This window comes from Pantherophis guttatus, chromosome 8, assembly GCF_059756535.1.
Source record: "Pantherophis guttatus breed Tessera chromosome 8, ASM5975653v1, whole genome shotgun sequence".
NCBI lineage: Eukaryota > Metazoa > Chordata > Lepidosauria > Squamata > Colubridae > Pantherophis > Pantherophis guttatus.
The window spans coordinates 36,565,980-36,587,743 of NC_142070.1; the positions used below are offsets into that span (position 1 = coordinate 36,565,980).

General features: G+C 36.5%; 1 protein-coding gene across 8 annotated transcripts in view; it reads right to left on the reverse strand.

The window, feature by feature from the left end:
• JADE1 (jade family PHD finger 1) overlaps window positions 1-21,764 on the reverse strand; it is a 75,453-nt gene that overhangs the window by 34,923 nt on the left and 18,766 nt on the right. For 4 of the 8 annotated variants that reach the window (XM_034401452.3, XM_034401456.3, XM_034401453.3 and 1 more), the window contains exons 3-6: window positions 10,448-10,530; window positions 10,278-10,352; window positions 4,559-4,716; window positions 575-762 (exon numbers count right to left, since the gene is read on the reverse strand). In XM_034401452.3, the coding sequence (XP_034257343.1) occupies window positions 575-762; window positions 4,559-4,716; window positions 10,278-10,352; window positions 10,448-10,530 (504 nt within the window). The remainder of the gene's footprint in view (window positions 1-574; window positions 763-4,558; window positions 4,717-10,277; window positions 10,353-10,447; window positions 10,531-21,764) is intronic. The other 4 variants (XM_034401457.3, XM_087874582.1, XM_087874581.1 and 1 more) reach the window with 1 other exon arrangement.

Here is a 21,764-nt window from a genome sequence, read left to right on the forward strand (position 1 = left end):
TCACTAAACAAATAGTTGTAAGTCAAGGATTACTTGTATATATATTTAGAACAGTAAGACCTTGGTTGGCTTACAAAGGAAAACAACAAAAATAAAACCTTAAAAAACAGTGTAGTAAATATATAACTTATAAACTTTTTCCAAGCAAGTCAGAAATAATAATTGGTTAAAATATATTCTACCCACCCTAGAAAAGATCAAAAGATCTTGCTGAAGGGTCTGCAACTGCAATGATTGTATCTAGTACCATCCCATGTTTTTAGATTGCACATCCTAAATCTAATTATTAAGCAGAAACTGGTGTTCCTGATATGCTTTCCCTTTTCCTGCAGACTTCTGCTGAATATCAAAAATCCTAACATATATCTGAGATATTAACATCTAATAATTCAGAAAGTTTATTTTATTTCTGCTAGCTTCCCACTCAAAATCATCCCCCCATTCCAATCACATACAATTTGTTTATAAGCACTTTTTCTCCTCAGCTCTTCCATCCAGATACTACAAATGAGCCCCATATAACTCCTCCCTGTTACTTCTCTAACCTGGAGCCGTAACTGGAACTAGCACTTACCCATCTCTTTGAATTCTTCATTGGCCAGTTCCAGCCATGCTACATCCATGTAGTTAAGGTCATAGCGGCACACACTCTCTGCCAAAGTTCGAATGTCGACATATCCAAGCTCAGGGGGCTCAGAGCCTGAAGACAGGATATATTTCCGAGGTCTTGAAAATACAACAGCTTTTGTTTCAGACACAATCCTGAAAGTATAGCAAATAGGTGTTCATTGCAGTAATCCCTCTATTTGTACAAAAACCTCAGTCTTTTCATACGGCTACTGCCGAAGGCTTTGAATTACAATATATTCCATCCCGTCCCAAACTAAAAAATACATTATGTCTGATTTTGCCATTCTACAAAGCTGATTTTTTTCCTTGACATAAGACACTCAATATTGAAGTATTCAAAATTGAAATATTGAAGGTATTTTATAAGGTAATTTTTAAAAAAACATAATAACTCAATAACAAAAAATAAGCCAAGGAGACAGATGATTTCCTGTTATTTTGTATCACCATCGGCAGAAGTTACAACAGTTTGTTTAGTTATTGTTCAAAGTTAAATCAATTTTGTTATAGCACCATTCAATTGAGGAGACTATTGGAGGAGTTAATAATTTTAGAATATCTTACTATTTTAATTATTTCAGAAATTTATCTAAACTCACTATTCTTCTACTGTAATTTTGACATTATAATTCCAGGGGAGTTGGTGGTAGCAACAAATGAAAGGCTTGAGACACTACCATAGCATGTAAAATAAATACCATGTATGGATGTTTAAAAATTAGCCTTTTTCTTTTAATTTTTGTTTTACTTTATACATAAGCATATGTAAGGATTTTTTTATATTTTATAAACACAATTGTATTTTATGTTTTGTTCTTATGCTTAATATAATCATATACTACTCTGTACAGGTAGTTCTCAACTTACAACCACAGTTGAGCCCAAAATTTCTGTTGCTATGTGAGACATTTGTTAAGTGAGTTTTGCCCCATTTTACGACCTTTCCTGCCACATTTGTTAATTAAATCACTGATGTTGTTATATTAATAACATGGTTGTTAAGTGAAACTGGCTTCTCCATTGACTTTGCTTCTCAGAGGATCACAAAAGGTGATCACACACCAACCACAGCAACCATCATAGTCAGTTGCCAAGCTTCTGAATTTTGATCGTGTGACCATGGGGAGGCTGTAACGGTCGTAAGTATGAAAAATGGTCATAAGTCACTGTTTTCAATGTTGCAACTTCGAAGAGTCACTAAACAAATCGTAAATTTCTGTTGATATTTGTATTGAAAAGTCACTATAGGTATTACAGGTAGTTCTCAACTTATGACCCCAATCGACCCCACAATTTATATGTTAAGTGAGACATTTATTAAGTGAATTTTGCCCACTTTACAACTTTTCTTGCCACAGTTGTTAAGTGAGTCACTGTAGTTGATAAGTTAGTAACCCAGTTTTTAAGTGAATCTGGCTTCCTCATTGACTTTGCTTCTCAGAAGGTCACAAAAGGTGATCACATGACCGTGGGACAAAGCAAGGGTCATAAATATGAACCAAGCATCTGAATTTTGATCACATGATCATGGGGATGCTGCAAAGGTCATAACTGTGAAAAACTGTCATAAGTTACATTTTTCAATGCCATTGTAACTTTGAACAATAACTAAACAAACTGTTGTAAGTTGAGGACTACCTGTACTATATAATAATGTTAATATAAGAACGCTGGAGAAGGAGAGCGGCTCAGATTTCTAATTTACAGGTCTATGAGTATCATGTGTTGAGCCATGAAATTATATCAGTCCAATTTCACTTTACAGAATCTACAAATATAGTACAGTGAAATCTATATGCTGATAAGCGTGCATAAGTAGCAGGTGATAAAACTTTCTAAAACTATGAAGAAAAATTAATATTTATTATTATCAAAAATTATATAATACAACTTGATAGATGGTGTTAAGACTTTAGGGCATGATCTATTCTAGTCCTACTATAAGAACAGATCCAAGCATCAAATACTGTCAAAAACTTAATTCGTTTTCCTCCAATTTCCCACACTAAACAAATCACATAGCTGTATTACCACACAATGAAAATTCACATCACATCAAAATTTCATCACATCAAAATACATTATATGGATGTTTTAGGAGCAGAACTGTGTACAGAAGGAGTACTTAATAGACAGGCACCTCTGAATGATCACAAATTCTAACAGTATTTACTGACAGGTAAATTAGTAGTTCTACAAATATGGATAGCCGGAAAGCCTACAGTCTTCTCCAATAAATTAGGAAATCTCCTTTCTATAACCAATTTAAGCCCTACAAAAAAATAGGGATAGGCATCCATATGGTGTGTGTAAAAAAAGGAAGAATAATAAACAAGACCAAGGTAGTTGCTATTAACTGCAGGTTAACATATTTGATTCAATTCGGTATTTATTAATCAATTCTCTGGTAGAATCTAAATAAAATTATATTCACATTAGAAGAAATAGTACAGGCTATTCTACTTTTAAAAAATGTTTTTTTGAAATCTACAGATCTATCACACCTGGATTTGAATTTGCATGCTCAAGTAAATTAATTTAGACTAACAACCACAGGATATCCCTCACAATGCGATCAAAGGGTACCATTATATATAAAAAATGCAATTGTGTTGTTCTTTACCTAAAGCAATTTCACAAACCCTTCTATGAAAATCTCCCTGAACTGCTCACATTACCTTTTATAATATTTAAATTCCACACTATATTCATCAACAGTCTAGATTTCAAAGTCACCAATATGAATAGTTTTAAAAGTGAATCTCTTTTAAATTTAAGAAGAACACAAAACTGCATGCAGAAAGTGTGTGGTTTATTTCTCACCATTTCTACTTAAAAGGAACAAGTGGCAGGTGACACGAAAAACCTTTGCCTGAAGCGGTCTGCATGTGCTACTGATTCAAGCAATAATCTAATCTATAAAGAATTCAGCAGCTTCTCATATTCCTAAATTTATTACACTATTGAAATTAAACACTAGATATAGACATTTTTATTGATATGTTGACTAACATGGGTTCATTTTAGATGTGTGTTAAAAGTATTTCAGAATTCTGCAGAGTATATTTTTGCTGCTCGTAGAATTTGTTGAGTTTTATTATAAACAGCTTTGGTTTTTATGCACACAGACCCAGAAACAGACTTTCTAAAAAAAATACAAGTCAGATTTAATATCTGCACGGAGATTAATATCTATATCTATCAAAATGTCTATTTTGTTAAGATTTAGAATTCATGTCTCTAGAACTGCTGCCCCTGTGCTCCATGCCACTTTCCAGTTTGAATTGTCAATTAATGCTTCAAATTCAGATGTGAGAAAGTTGAATTTACTTGTTTATGAAGTCTGGACTGATATAGGAACAAATTGTACTGTTTCCAAAAGGTTAAAGTGAATCTCCGGTTAGGAGGAACTATTTTTCTGGCAGTACAAGAGACTTCCTTCTACCACTACATCAAGTTAAAAATAAGTCCTCAGCCTGCTATGTAACTTGTGAGTAGTAAATCTGCTGATGAGTAAGGTTTTGCTCATATCTGCCACCTGAAATGAAGCTGCTGCAATACTTTAACAGTGAAAAATCAGTTGCTGGGGAGTATTGCATTTCACACAGCAATCGTATTATGGAATTATCAGACAATCTATTAAAATACCATCAACCAAACAATGGATTTACATGACATGCTGAGTTCTTGTTCATTAACTCTTATATCACTTTTCAATAACGGGAAGTAATCCAGTTATTAATATTAATCCTAAAGAAGATTAAGACCCTGCCTTCTTTTTCATAGACAGCATATACCCTGAGATAAATCCAAATTATGGAACACTACACTTTCAGAGTAATGAAGTATACATTTTTAAAAAATTGTTTAAAAGATGAGGGGTGGGGGGGGGTGTTTCCTTTTTGTAACTGGCTGTACCAAAATATACCTGGCTACTGGTTCTGGTATAGTTCCTGGGCTGACTGGCACCTGAACACCTTTCTCCCATTCTTGTCTCCAGGGATCTGCCAGCACATAATACTCATCAGAATTCAGCTGGGAAGAATCGGGCAGCTTCATAGCAGTGATCAGGTCTGTTCTAAACACCTGGAAAGACACAGAGAAAGAGAAATGACTAGACGGCCCATGACACATTGAGGCATCATTTCAGGGATATTTCCTTACCAGATTCCTCAACATCTTCAACAATGGTAGAGCTCCTAATGTACTTTAAATGTTTTTAAAAACTCAGGGAGATAGTCAAAGACATATCTGCCTTGAAAATAGCCTGTGCTGAACTGTATAGCACAGTCAGATCAGGAGGTGACATGTTTTCTGATATTTTGTATTGCGTCATAAAATCTTTATTATAATTCTATGTCATAAATTTGTACAAAATTTGCCAAATTTTAATTTCATGAGAGCTATGGGAGGTTCCAGATTTTGGATGCGTTCTGTAAGCTAGCCCACTTAAGATACCTTGGGGTTCCAAAATTGTTGCCCTACAATGCACTGTTAAAGATTATGGGAATGACAGTTTTAGTAGTATATGTTTACAGTGACATGTCATACTTCTACTGTATAATTCAGTTTCTAGGAAAACAGTGAAAGGCCTCTCACCATTAACTACCATGCCCTTTCAAGTATCCAGATGTTCATCTGTATTGCCATGCTGAACCAGAAATAAAAAACATGTCCACCTTTGATATAATGACCACCCCAATTCATATGATCCAATCAAAAAAGCTTTAATTATCAGCTGTTCAAAGACTTCCTAAATGAATCCCCAAATAGGACGCCAAACCCAAGTACTGTAAATTTTCCTTTACTTAGTTCAAAGGGAAGTACTGTACCTAAGTCACATATTATTTTATTGATATCTTTTTTAAGCCAAGACCTGTATTTTCTAGTTTCAGAGTTCAAAGCTAATCATGCACCCATGGCCAATTATAAAACCTATCTACTTTATCTCGAACAGTTTAAATACTATTGAAAAATATAACTCAAAGGAATGTCAGTAACATAACAGGCAAATTCTGGGTAAAAGAAATAATGAAACTGAAGAGTAAATACGTATCCTTACATTTCACAATCCATCAATCTATTCTTTGGCAATTACAATCTAGTGACTCTGTGACATCTTTTTCAAAAGATATATGAGCATCAACTTTTTAGTACAATTATCATAATTTAAGAAGAGGATAGGGCTGCAGACCCAGTATTTACTGAACCGACGTAAATTGTTGTCAGTATTCTTTCAACATGAAGTAAACACTAGCTGTAAATAAAGCTCAAGGGATGATTGCCTTTATATTGTATGGAGACCATTGTAGCACTTTAAAAAGTACAATGAAAATTGAGCCTGAAGCCATTCCATCAGTTACATATTCATTTATTCCTATTCAGCACTCAGCTGATATAAGCAAGGTCTGTGCCTATTTCATCTGAAATATTGATCTGTACAAGCACTATGCCATTGGGAAGAACATCTCCACTGAAGTTGAAGATGTACACACCTCCTGCAGAAGGTGGTATATTTCTCAGAAGCAGGCAGAGCAAGTCACAATGCATATCCACAAACACATGTATATTCATACTACGTTCCAGAGAATTCTGGAAATCCCACAGATCTCAGGGAAGACTAGCATGGACCAAACCAAACCAGATACATACAGGTAGTCCTCAACTTACAAGAGTTCGTTTAATGACCAAAGTTACAATGGCACTGAAAAAAGTGACCTATGACCGCTTTTCACATTTATAATTGTTGCAGCATCTTCATGGTCACATGATAAAAATTCAAAGGCTTGGCAACTGAACCATATTTATGACAGTTGCAATATCCTAGGGTCATGTGATCACCTTTGGCAACCTTCCGACAAGCAAAGTCAATAGGGAGGGAAGCCAGGTTCACTTAACAACTGTGTTACTAACTTAAGAATTGTAGTGATTCACTTAACAACTGAAGCAAGAAAGATCGTAAAATGGGGCAAAACTCACTTAACAAATATCTCACTTAGCAACAGAAATTTTGGGTTCAATTGTGGTCGTAAGTTGAGAACTACCTGTATTACCTATAACGACTTTTCAATACAAATATTCCTGTCAAGAGAGATGTTTTGAATCAATATGTTTTAAAAGCTACAATATCACCTACCATTCAAATACACTATTCTCCAGCCTTGGCTTAAAATTTTGCTTTGGACCTGAATGCATTTAAAAGTAGTCGTGTACTTTGTATAATATAAGACTCAGTCAGCTACAAAGAAGCAGAGATGGAATTCTCGCTATGCCATGTGTCCTAACAGGAGTATACATCTGTATCAAACGAACCTCAACTTATGACCATTTGCCGTTACAGAGGCACTGAATGAAGGGACTTACGACTTGTCCCCGAGGATACAGCTGCTTCAGCGCCCCTATGGTCACATTATCAAAATTTGGGTGCCTGGCAGCCTGCCCACATTTATGAACATAGTAGCATGTTAACTCCCCTCACCCAAACAACCCACCTACCTCCTACCTCCACATCTATACCCTTTTAACTTCCTACATTCTGCTGCCCCTGCTGTCCTTCACATCTTCTTCTGCTACTGACTTCTGCTCCTGATGAACCATGCCCAGCCAGGTCCTTTGCAAAGCAGCTGTTGGTCGCACAAGAGTTTCTTCCTAAGGTTGCACGCAGCAATTTCATGTGGGGAAGATGACCTCATGTGGCCAGCTGCCTTGTGAAGGACCAGGGAGGACAAACCTCATCAGCAACAGGAGCAAGAAGACAGCAAAAGTCAACAGAGGACAGCAGAGCCCTCAGAGTGCAGGATGGTGAGGTTGATGGCTGGCAACTGAATTTTCCCAGGGCAGGTGTGGCTTTGTGCCACACTGCTGTGGATGCCATTTTGCGCCAAGGTGCTGGGCTAAGTCTTCCTGGAGTGGCTACAGCTTTGCACTGTGGTTCAGGGGCTTCTTGCAGCATGGCACACCAAACTTTTGAGTCACAATGTGGCAAGCATCCCCAGAGTAATATGGTTCTGGGGCTGCTTGCTACCCCAAAGCAGGGTGCAGGGCAAACAAAATGGAAGAAAATAGGCGGGCAGAATAGGCAGTTGGGGGGAGTGGAAGGCAAGGCAACCCCTTAACTTACTTAAAGACTAGTGAAATTAGGTTAACAATGGCAAAGTGGTGTGCCATTGCTAAGCAATGTGGTCATGTGACACCACACTTCACAACTACATCACTTATGATGTACTACCTCCTGGTTGTAAGTCAAGGACTACCTCAATAGTGCATTACCATGTTTCTGCCAATCTATTTTATTATCTCTTATTTGTTCAAGCAGAAACTATAAAGTGGTAAGCATTAAAAGGAGGACTATAAATGCTTCTTCCTACAGAATCCTGACCGCAAAATATTACAAAGTAACAAGAATAATTCAAGACCAGCATTCCATTCACAATCTGTGAATTATACCTGCTGAATGCCATGGGTCACATAGAGATATTCACCAAGAGTTTTAAAATATGCTGGGACAGGGTGTAATAAATATTAATTAAATTTGCTATAGGGAAACTAGATCAGCTCGTGCAATGACAGCAAGGATCACTTGCACATCAACCACTTTAGAAGAACTGAGCTCTACTTAAAAGCAATCAGTTCAAGAATGGGGAGAGAGACAAGAGCAGCAAAACACTGCTTATCTGGCTGAAATAACTGAAACAGCATATCATGGAATGAATTTCAATGCTTCAACAGACAGATTCAAAACAAATGCTCTGAAAATGATTCTACACATTTTACAAACACTGCTGGTGGTAATGTAAATATGTTTCACACATCCTGCCTCATAAATTAATCCATCTTGCAACACTGAATGATCTGAATCATTCCTCTTTCATTTACAAGCGTTATGCACATTTTATTTACAGATTGCTTAATTCATCTGGATTAACATCAAAATTATAAATAAAGATTTTACTGGTTGGGTTTCATCCAGAATAAGAGTATTACATCCGAACAGGAATATCTAAGTAATTTAAGATTGATTTGTCCAACTCGATGCCTCCCAGCTGTCATGCAGTTGAACCTGCAGAGCTACCCAGAGTTGACTGGACTCAGGTGGCATCGGAATTGAATGAATAATAATCCCATAATAATTCCATTCTGGAACTTAATTTCTGGGACTGCAACTTCAAGAACTGGCTATAAATTATGAGGGTTTCAGGCTGGAAAAGACTGATTTAAGATTCCACTTTTCCCATCACCCACAATCAAATTCAAAGGATGGGCAGAAGCATGAAAAACCTTTCACATGGCACCAATTAGATAGGGTAGCTCCTCCTCTAAATTGGAGTAGGGAACACTCCCTAAAAACCATTTTTGAAATCATTCCGAAAATAAGTGTATATGTGTGTGCATGTTGTATTTCTATGTGTGTGCGTGTATGTGTGTGTACAGTATGAATATGTATATATCTGCATGCATAGTAAACAAAAAGATATCCAGACAGAAGTATATGCCAGACATTCAGGACTTTTATATATGTATTGATTTTGGCTAGCTCAGGGAAAACCACCACACTGTGAGTATTTCTGCACCTGAACATTGTGAAGAGTTGGCTACAAGACAAAGGAGAATTTAATGGAACATCAAGGATATAATTTCCAAGAATCAACAATCTGACTACTATTCCTGCTGTTCTGCAGATGCAATCAGCATGCCTAGAGACAATCATGTAAAATTGCTATATCTAAACAGTGAATGGTACACAACTCTTCACCTATCACTTTTTAGAACGGATGCCTAATAAGCTTGTTTTTCTTTTCTATTTTCATCACTTTTTTTCCCTCTTTCACACTGCATCTTTTATAGATGACAGCCTAGTTTGCTGTTAATCTTATGCTGCTCTTTGGGACCCTTTTCAGCTGAAGAATAAGATAAAACACACTGATTAATTAAATATAGAGAACTTTGCAAGTAAGATTTTGCAGTTAATCCACTGAAACAAGGCTCAATATAAATCATAGAGAATACATGCATGTACATAATAAAAAGAAAAGGAAAAGGAAAACTAGTCGGAATTAGAAGAATACATTACAACTCCTCTATCTCGTGATAGCTCTTTTTCAAGCATAAATGCTTCATCAATAAATAATGTCCAAGTTGTTTTGATAAATAACCATCTGCCACAACCTATAATGGCAACAGTGACCTTTATATAAGTAATACAGAATAAAAGTTAAGAGGGGTGGATGTCAAGACCCAAAACGTAATTTATTTCAGAAACATCCAACTAAGTAAATATTCATATTTTCTACTCTGATACTCAAGGAACGTGACCATTTGTAATTCTTATACCCGTTTGCATCTTACCAAATCCACTGTGTAAAGCAAAACAAATTCATATTTCCTGTTTTTCTGCAGGAAAAAATGCATAAAAAACATTTAACAAGACAAATGTGTCTAGTTTCACTTCGCTAAACAAAAGTTCTTATTTATCAATCTGCTGTAATGATTAATAACATACAGAAAACACTCCTAAATAACATTTCCACTCTTTACCAATAAATTGGGGAAGGGGGGGAGAGAAAAAAGGAAAAGGAAGAAAAAAGAAAAAAGAAAAGAAAATTGGGTTGGTGCTAAACCAATCCAATATTCATGGCTAAATAACTAACTTGATGCTGGCAGGGACTGTGGCAGCAGCTGAGCTCCCTGATCTCCTGGCCAGAAGAAAGGTTGCTGGGTGCCAGCTGAGATGGAGCGGAAAAGGAAAGAAAAAGAAGTATTAGGAAAAAAGATACATCTGTACTTCAGCAAGATGCCATGATAGATATCAAAGTAATACCTCTGATGGTTTTCGGTCTTTACTCTTAGAGCATGAACTCCTCTGAGGCTGAGATCTAGAATGCTGGGACCAGGTTGATAAGCCTAGAAAACAGAAAGAAATATAGCTGAGAATGTATATACTCCAAATCCATATAAGATATTTAAACCAAATTTCAGTAAGTAAGAGTTTGTTTTTCATCTTTTAATAATGGACTTGTGTACTGTTGGGTGAGCCTGTCAAAATTATAGCTTTGATTTTGGAAAAAAAAAATAATAAAGCATGAAAATTTTACAAACATTCATTTTCCTTAAATTACAATGATGATTTTGGCATTAACTTAGATATGTCTTATGGAAGTGACAATTATCTATATTTATACAGTATCAACCCAAACAAAACTGAATTAAAAAATTGAAAATCAATCAAGCAATCAGTTTCTTGCCTGTTTCCAGGTTGCATTAATTTTTCCAACTCTTCTGGGATTACACTTTAAAACAGTTCCAAATTTTAACTTCATGAATGCCAAAAGAAAAAGAAAAGAAAAACATTCCAGGCAAAATTACAAAATTAATGAAACACTGAACAATCCTTATAATTGAAAACTCAAAAATACTCCTCCCCCCAAAAAAACCCCCAGTAAAATAACCAGTAAAAACAGAAACAAGAATACTAATGCTTTGGAACTACTTTTATAAAAGAAATTAATTTACCATCTTCTGTATAAATATTATTATAAAGAAATTTTCTTTTCTTATACCACTTATTTCAGTTAATTAAAAGTTCTAAATCTAGTGGTTTACTGAAAAAGGCAAAATTACACTCATACTGGGGCTTTGTAACACTTGGACATGTCAATACATTGTCCTCTACAAATAGTTGGAGTAACTACAGAAACCAGAAAACACTGACGACATTGGAACTAAAAATAAAAGATTTTTTTCACAATCTAGAGCCATAGGATATATATTTGAAGCACCTATCAACCATGAATACACGTAGCCATGGATTTACAACCACAATTAGAACTGGAATCTCAGTCGTTGAGCAAAGCAGATGCCATATAAATTCTTCACTCACCAAACATAATCCCAGCAATTTCAATTTCAATTGTTAAGTAATCTCCCCGTTAGTAAGCGAAAGAGCTTAATAATAAAAATATTTCAGCTGTGTGTGGAGCTGAAATGATTCTGGCAGGCAGCTCCTTGGAAGTGAAAGGACTACCTGCCAGAGGGTTTCAGCTCTGAAAGGACCTGAAATTTTCTCTGTAGGCAGCCCCTTTGTTGTCAAATGTTCCTACAACCCATTGAAGGATATCCCTATCCCTCCATGCACAAAGGAGAAATTTTTTGTAGGACTACAGGAACGAAGCTGAAATCTTCATGAATTCCTGCAAAGGATTTCAGCTCTCCTCCATCCTCTCTGCTGGCTTCTCCGTGACTTTCTGAGGAAGCAGATGAAAAAGACTACAAATGGCCATCACATGGTTGTGTCGGGCATGGCATCACATGTCAAAAATATGAACAAGTTGGCCCATGCCCAAAATGTGATCAAGTGACCAGAGGGAAGGAGAACAGCACAATGTTTTTACAATGGCCAGAAATGCTTTACATGCCATAAGCACTTTAACAGTTGTTAAAAAAACACAGTTGTTAAGTCAAGAAGAATCTTGCTGAAAAACAGATTTTGATTTTTGACATAAGCAGCTCTTATTTGAACAATTTGATTTTGATGAGATTACTACTACTAGTCCTTGACTTACGGCCATTTGAAGTTACAACAGCACAGAAAAAAGTGACTTACAACTATTTTTCATACTTACAACCAATATAGCATCCCCATGGTCATATGTTCAAAATCCAGATGCTGGGCAACTGGTTCATATTTATGACGGTTGCAGTATCCCAGGATCATGTGATCACCTTTCGTGACCTTCTGATAAGCAAAGTCAATGGGGAAGCCAGATTCACTTAATAACTATGTTACTAACTTAACAACCGCAGTGATTCTCTTAACAACTGTGGCAAGGTTGTCAATTGGAGCGAAACTCACTTAACAACTGTCTTGCTCAGCAACAGAAATTTTGGGCTCAATTGTGGTCATAAGTCAAGAACTAGATGTAAAACAGGTATCTCCCAAAATGTATTTGTTCACTGGTTAATGAAACTGAAAATATTTCTTTCAAAGCAACAACATCAAGCTCACTGAAGTCAAGGAAAATGTTAGAAGCAAATACACCTTGAGAGTGAAGATCTTAAAGTCCAAACTCAGTGGAGGAAACACCATCATGGTAATTAATACTCAGGCAATTCCAGTCATTTGATACCCAATTAGAATAGTGAACTAGACTCAAGCAGAACTAAATGATCTGGATAGGAAGACCAAAAAAAAAAAAAAAGATAATGAATCGTACTCTTCATCCACACCACAACACTGACAGACTTACCAAGGAAAATACGTGGGCATGGAATTTTGTTGCAAGTACATTAGATGGTTGAAAAAGAGAAAAGGTGTTGTAAGAATGCACTGAAGCTAATATAACATTATGCCTTACTGAATACGAGAGACCAAACTGGCCTACAAAGAAAAGCCAAATGAAAGTGATATGGCAAGGCAAAATATTACATGGCTAGAACATAAAAAAAAAAAAAAAAAGCATCCAAAGCAGGTAACAAAAAGAACCGGCAATGGCTAAGAGCAAGAAAATTGAAGCAAGGGCAGAGGGGCTAATTCTGGCTGCGTAAGACTAAGCTTTTAGAACAAATGCATATGAAGACAGAATTGACAAGAAAGTAACACACAGCAAATGCCACTTCTGTAAAGAAGCTGAAGTGGGCCACAGTTGCCTGCTGAAGTTCACACAGACAAACAATAGAATAATAAAGCAACAACAGTGCATTGACATATCTGCGAGAAACACCATTAGCAAAGAACTGGTGAGACCACAAAATGGCCAAAAGTAATAGGAAATGAAAAAGCTAAATTGTTCTGGTACTTTAGAATTCAAACAGACAGGCAGCTATCACATAAGACTCCAGATTTAACAACTGTCAATAAGAAAGACAACAATATCTGAATAATGTACATGGCAGTAACTGGAGACAGCAGAATAGAAGAGAAAGAACTGGAGAACATAACAAAGTTTAAAGACCTGAAAATAGGAACAGAACAACTGTGGCAAAATAAAGCAAAAGTACTACCAATAGGGGTGTGTTGGCTCAGTGCTTAAAAACGCTGAGCTTGTCAGATGGAAAGCTGACAGCCTGGGTTTGAGACCTGAGTGCCCTGCAACAGGGTGAGGCCCCATTCCTCCCCCATATCCAGCCTAACAATTCATAAGCAAATGTGAGTAGATTAATAAGTACCACTTCAGTTGGAAGGTGACAGTATTCCATGCCCCTTTGAAAAATGTATTTGGACAATGCTGGCTCCCTCAACCAAGAAATTGGGTGAGCACCACACCCTACATTCAGACACAACTGGACAGGAAAAGCTTTACAGTAATAGGCACTTTGGGTGCAATTTCAAAACAACTAGAGCACCACTTGAACACCATTGGCATTAACAAACTCAATTGCAAAAGGCAGCTTTATTCGGAAAAGCTTGCATCCTGCAACAATATCTATAACACTATAAACATCCACATCTGCCTATCCCAAGTTCTTGGGAAGGACTCAATAGGCAGACAAAAATGCCAAATCCAGTCTGACCATCTGGCTGACTGTGTGATGGACCATACACTAAACTGATCTTCTCTTTTTCCTTGATTAATTTGTACTTGGATTCCCTAGCACTGTGATGGTGAACCTATGACACGTGTGCCACAGATGGCACGCAGCACCCTCTCTGTGGGCATGCGAACCATCACCCCAGTTCAGCTCTGCTTATGCTTACGTATAATAATCATGTGTATGCGCCTCCCACCAGCCAGCTGGTCAGGTCTCTGCCATGTGTGCGGGGTGCATGGCGCATGGGGCTGTGCATGCACGTGTAGCGGGGGCAGGGTGTATGCAGGAGGGTGGGGCGGCCATGCACAGGGAGGTGGGAGCGTGCGGGGGGTCCGCGTACACATTGCATTTTGGGGATTCGTGCATGCGCTCATGCACGCGCTTTCAGCACTCGGTCCGGAAAAGGTTAGCCATCACTGCCCTAGCAGGAACAATTAGCCAAAGTAGTAAAATTACCTGTATGAAATATCAGGTAATGGATTTACAGAAAATTAGTTATATTTGCAGATGGCAAATCCAAACTGACGAATAAACCTGGATCTTGTGTGTGTGTGTGTGTGTGTGTGTGTGTGTGTGTGTGTGTGTGTGTGTATATATATATATATATATATTTTTAACTGGAGGTTAATTGAAGGTTTCAGTTTTCTCTGGGTAATAAAATTTTTGCTTTTGGGGGATTAATGAACTCTAAAAATAAACTTTCTTGGGATTATTTCAATGGTGTCTGGAGGCCATAATTTGCACTGAGAATAACCTAGAGTTATATTTCCTATGATTTGGCTGACAATTATACTGTCATTAGATATGAGATTTACTTTTGAATAAAATTAATTAATTAAAAATTAATACTTGCAAAAAGTAATGTTTTGCTACTAGTAATTTATATCATGTGTGGCATTTCTCTAATAAAACTGTACAATTAATGTACTTTTATGTAATTTCATTTTTCATGCAGGATTTTAAACTGTCAGGTAGGGAAAAAAAGATTAGAATTCCATTCCCGAGTTATAAATGCATACTATAATGCTGATCTTTTTCTCAAGTTAATCAATAAAATATAATAACTGGAAACAGAACTTTGCTTTGAGTAACTGTTGTACCTCCATTAGACAGCAATTACTGCAACTAAATGTTTCCTATATAACTGTTGATCATCATTTTGCAGGAATTTTAACCCATTTCTTCTTACAGAATAGCTTTATCTCAGGGATGCTAGTGAGTTTCCCTTATATGAACTGCCTGCTTCAGGCAACATTTCTATTAGTTTTAAGGTCCAGATTTGGACTTGGTCAATCCAAAACCATTAACTTTCTCCTGTTTTAACCATTACTTGATCATACAACTTGTCTGTTTTGGATCACTGTCTTGTTTAGTTATCCAAATCCTTTTAGGGAAAGATAGGAAGAATAAGATGATTGCAGGCTTAACAAATGATTTTGCAAGTTTTTTTAGTAGACAGTCACATCTGATCTAGGCTGGATGCCAGTTAGATAGAATCCACTGAGATGAGCTAAGCAGGGTCTTGTGTTTTATCTGGATTTCATCCAAGCTTTTTAGCTTCAGGATTATTGTAACTTGCTCTCAATGGAGCAGGCTTTAGAGACAATCTGGAAACTACAGCTGCTCCAAAATGTGAAGCTTTGATTGTTGATGGAACAGTCCCATCACAGGAAGGTAGTTATCACTACAAAAACCACTGCACTGTTCAACATAAAATACAATTTCAGAGCACTAAATCTATAATTAAACTTACCTACCTACCTGCCAGGTAAGAACTTCATGAAAAGGCCTGCTTAAGTTTTCAGTTGTTATAGATGAAGGAACAACCATGGCACATCTAAATATCGATCTGAAAAACTATTTTGGAGCTTTGGACCCAACTGTTAAAAGAATGATCCTTGTTACATTTTCCCAGTGTACTCCACTCTGCTCCAAGATCCATATCAAGGGCATCTCAAATAAGATTTACAGATTATTCACTTACATGAACTATTATCATCCGTAAGCCACTGAAATGTAGAATATATGGCACTTGCTTCTGCAGATAAAGGCACATTTAATGGATATCTTATTTAAAGAAAAGCTATGATCAGAAAGTAATATGTAGCAGAGACTTGGGGGGGGGGAAACCCTGTTAACCAGCCATAAACATTATATGCCTGCTGAATGTTTACATTCTCTAAACTGTTGCAAGTCTTCTGTATATCCTGATGTACATGTATTCTTCCAAAGAAAAAGGAGTAAAGGAAAAGGAGAAGATAGATTTAAACATTTTTTTAAATGATTAAGTCTCCCATAAGCTGCCACAACACATCCGGTGTCCCAGAGAGCACAACCCAGCAATCAATATGTTATGCTGCGTGGCAGAAGATTAGCTCCAGCATGCCTAATGCAGAACACTGTTGTAAAACCAGCTGATGAGCATCCAACTATGTCCTAGGCGCTCTCCAGGCTGCTACCATTTCATTAACGCTTCAAAGCCAAAACACTCTTACAAACTACACACATTTTCCCTGTCAGTAAATACATTGCTTCTTATATGGCTAAAATCTGGTCATCCCACAAGAGTTTATAACATACATGCATACCTAGGTGCTGCTCCTGCTTCCTGTTAGCATTTCCATCTGCCTAGCTCCTTTCAAGCATTCTATTTTGAGTGAGAGTTGGCACAATTGCTAGGAACACAATTTGTTGGAAAAACCACGCAGCTGGAGCAAAAATGGAAATTATCTGAGCAACCAGCCCATCATCATAAAACCTTATTTCAACTTCCTGCTAATCCCATGCAGTGCAGGTTACAATGAGCCACATGCCAGGCATTCCACAGAAAATTGCCTGCAACACAAACCATTCTAAACCTAAGCCTTTTGTTTTAATAGAATACATGACAAAAGTATGCTACTGATAATAACTGCTATTCTTCTTAAAGCAGAAATATCTGCAGATGTTTCTTACATACTGTATCAACCTTAATAGCCAAAGCAGACTGGGAAATCTCCTATCTCCTGTGAAAGGCGTTGCTCTAATTGTACCCAGCAAGTTTTGTTTCAGTTGTCTTACCAAAGGGTTCAATTACTGAAAGGAGAAAGAAAAAAAAAGGACATTCATTCTCCCTTTCCTACCTAGTTCTTGACCTTCTATTCTGTTTCTGAACAGAAGTTTCTAAAAAGAATTAAAAGGGGTGGGGAGGAGATATGGGGAATACTGTTTCTCATAGCATGATCTACTCACAGATCCTTTCACAGCACTGGATATTTTAAAAAGTGTTCTAACTAACTTTATGACTGGCATTTCTTTTGGTCAAATATTTCTTTTAATGAAACACATATTGTCTGTTGGCATCCAGTTACATGTCATAGAAGACAAAAATCCACATGTTTAAAATCATACAGAGCTGGTGAAAGATTCAACTGCATTGCTTGGCACTTCAACCTTACTCAATTTGATAGCAATATTAACAGTGAACAAAAGACTTATTTTCCTTAAGTCACATTTTTAACTCAAGGAGATTTGTCAACTTAAATTTCAACTCTCAATTATTTCTAAATTCAAAATAATTGTAGAAAGCAGTTCTTAAAATAAGGAATATTCACATCACTTTAACCAGTTTCATTTCAGTTACAAATACAAGAAATGTCAAACAATGGTTTGAAAGTCATTGTGAGACTTTTGGGAAAATTGACTGATGATTATATTTTGGTGTGAAACAAAACTTAAAAAGATAACTCAGATTACAAAAATCAATATAGAACCAACGGAAGATAATATACATAGTCCAGGATAGTAATGTACAGTCCTATGTGTGCTCTGTGCTTATTTGTTTGCTTGCAGACATTCATTCAGGTAACGAAGTATCTGCAAGAAAGCAACTAAAAAGAGATTCTGGAGACGCTTGGAGAAATAGGAAGTTGGTGGCAAAAAATTGGATGCAAAATCTATATTCTCACCTTTATAAAGATTTCTAAAGCCATTTAGCTGTAGAAATGTTACGCATTCCCATTGTAATCCTTAACTGTAATGGAATAAGCTCAAGGAGGAGATGCCAAAAATTGGAGACATGCTAGACTATTAAGATAAAAGGAATCTTAACTTTCCTTCCTATAATCTGGAAAAATATAGTTGAACAAGACCTGATAAAGCTGGTATCTTCCAAAGGTTAATAACGAGCCTATTATTCTTTTCTGTTCCCACTGCAGGTTAATACACGACAGTTGCATAATTAAGTGGTAGATTGCTGTCATTAATGACATTATCCAAGTCCCAATTCTACTTAAGATACAGTAAGCCCCATTTCCACATCTTTTGTCATTCTGGAAGTAGAATGCTTGAGGCAAACATAGGGGAAAGTGAGAGTTGCAATAGAACTTGAGCTTTTCTTCCTTTCTGAAAAATGCCATTGGGGTTTAATAATTTCAGTTATTAAAACTGAATAACTGCATCCTTGATGAAGGAATGGTTTCACTACAGTGTTACAAGAAAATATATGTCTTTAAGTTAAAATTTCCAAGTATAAGGCCTTCTGCCAAATTCCTTTAAATGCAGCTCACTAACCATGTTAGGAGGCTCTTGCCTAATTAAGTTAAAAAGAGTACTAACCTTTTTTCTCAAATGCTGGAGGGTCTCGTTCCATCTTTTAAGAAAAAATTAATCTATCACTGCCATTAATAACTGAAAGAATTCCCCCATTTCCAGGAATTACCTCATAAATATACTAAGGATACCCACTGCCTATATCTTTGATACTTCTGAAACACTGCAATCAATAATAATAATAATAAGTTCCCACGAGGAATTTCCAACAGATATTCATGTGAGAGTTTCAAACTATGAACTCAAAATACAGTATGTTGGGATTACAGTATGTTGGGATTACAGCTCTCAAAATTTCACAGATGAACTAAATGTATAGGAAAACTTTCCTTTTTAAAAGGAAAACTTTTTAAACTTTTCTTTTTAAATCTGTGTAAATTTGATGTAGTAGTTAAGGCATCAGACTAGAAACCAGGAGATTTTGAGTTCTAGTGCTACCTTAGGCACAAAACCAGCTGGATGACTTGGAACAGTTACTGTCTTTCAACCCTGGGAAAGACAATGGCAAACCACTTCTGAGAAATCTTGCCAAGAAAACTGCAGGGAATTGTCCAGGAAGACAATTGGGCACAAGAAAACAAAAGGTAAAAATGCAAGAACATAGTATTGTGTAGGGTTTAATAAAACCCTATATGGCTTTGCATGGAGTTACTTCAGAACTATCTCCTCCAACCAGAACTGACTGGATACATATGTCACAAAAGAAATTCCTAATAATTCCTTATTTCTGTGAGAAATGGGATTCAGAAAACATTTTTCCATTCCAGGATTATCAGTGTAGCATGAAATTAGGATTTAATTACATATGTTTTAAAGTTTATATTTAATGTGGATATTTTAGTAATTTTACCCTTTTAGATCAACTGTGAACTTTTTAACTGTTGTAAATTGCCATGAGTAAAAAAAAAAAAAAACGGACGAACAGATGACGGACGGACGGAAGGAAGGAAGGAAGGTAGGTAGGTAGGTTATGGCAGACACAACACTTCCAATATGTCTCGAGAGAAAGTTGAAATTAGCTAAATATCTAAACATTTAGATGACTGGAAGTAACCTACATAAATCCAAATCTAATAACTGGTTGTAAATTCTATTAAAATGTGTTCCCCTGCTGTTATACTTCCTTGTAAAATGAATGCTAAAACAGACTCTCCAATTCAGAAAGTATACTAAACAAACTTATCTTTAATTGTTTACCAATCACAGATTGTAAGCAACAAAAGAACTGAATTGGCTGTATATATCAGCACATAATATGATCATAAAGTAAGATTTTATACACTTATTTTGTTATGGTTTATAACATTGTGAGAACATAATTGTTAGGGCAGTTTGGATCTTCAGGGCTGCCAATAATTTTATATATTTATTGTGTAGACTGAAATACAGTCTACAGACTTTAATCTGAAATTCTTCAAATTCTGCCCACTTCAAACAGTGGCCAAAATGGAAATAAATGGCTGTTCCTTGAAGTCTAAGGGAAATTGTAGTATATGCATTCTATATTATCCTTGGAACAGACCAGTGGTGGGATCCTCCCAGTTTAACAACCGGTTCGATGATCGGACTGCGTGTGCCTGACACACACAGTGCGCACATGCACAGTTTGAAGAAATCTTCACTTCCGTGTTTCTTCGGAGGAGAAACACAAGTGAGGCGTGGCAATCTGCTCTGCCGCGCGAATCAGCTGAGAAGATAGAAATAGGAAAATAGCGTGGGCAGGCAGGGGGGCCCATCTGATCATCGGGGTGAACCGGTTCACTCCCAGCTGATCATCGGAGCTACAGGTTCACCCGAACCAGTCCGAACCAGTAGAATCCCACCCCTGGAACAGACTCAAAATAAAAGATAGAGCAAGCCAGTTGGGAACTAAATTTAAAATATAACTGCAATTTTCTTGATCAACTTATAATTCTTCTCTGCATTATATGTTGGTTGACCTCCCAACTGCTAACTTAATAACCCACAGAGCTGATTAATATTATAGTTTTAATATTAATATCCGATATAATACTTTTATGAACCTACTGCATATTTACTGATGTAAAATATTTTAGTTGCATATATATGATTCATGATATCTGAATTCAATATTAATTGGACCAATAATTCTAATTATATAACTAATGTACATAATGCACACTCTATCAAAAACATAAACACACATACACACATACCTAACAATATATCACAAGATAGAAAGCAATTTATAAAGAAAATATTAATTTCACACAGCTTTATTTTTTTTCTCCATTACAAATATAACTTCCTATTCTGAATCCAAAGGAGGCACTGTTCTTCAATGGTTCTCCACTTTCTTCCAAGGCCGATTCCAGTTGGTGTTCTGCTATTTAACACCTACATGAAAATACTGGGTAACATCATCCATCAGCATGGAATTAAGTATTATCAATAGGCTAATACTGCTCAATTTTACATCTCTCCCCTGGCTTTTCCAGTAGCTGGACTTCAGCTCAACCCTGACAAGACTGAATGGTTCTGAAGTTTTGTCCCCTCCCTTCTCCGGATCTAGTGATTTTTCACATCGTAAATCAAGTTACAGTCACCACTAATGGGTGTTACCAGTCAATGAGTAACCTAGAGGTTTTCTTGTACTCATGGCTCCTTCTGATGGACAGATGGCAGCTGTGGACAGGAGAGCTTTTGCACAAATACATCTTATCCTTCTGTTGCAACCACTGCTGGACTGGAAGGCACTACTCACTGTGACCCTCATTTATCACCTCGTGGATGCTGTACTGCACATACTGTATATAAAGCTTGAGCGTTCAGAATCTTCATCTGCTCTAGAATGCAATGGCTCATATGGTTTTGGATGTAACATCCACCCATATGACAGTATAGCAAACTGTGTTGACAGTATCAATACTTTTATATTTTCTCATTCAAACAATTTGGTTATATAAACTAATAAAAAAAATGCAAATTCTGTTATTTTTTTCTGAACTTAGTTCCGAATTGTGTTCTGGAATAAAAAGTTCCAGAACACTATGGATCTT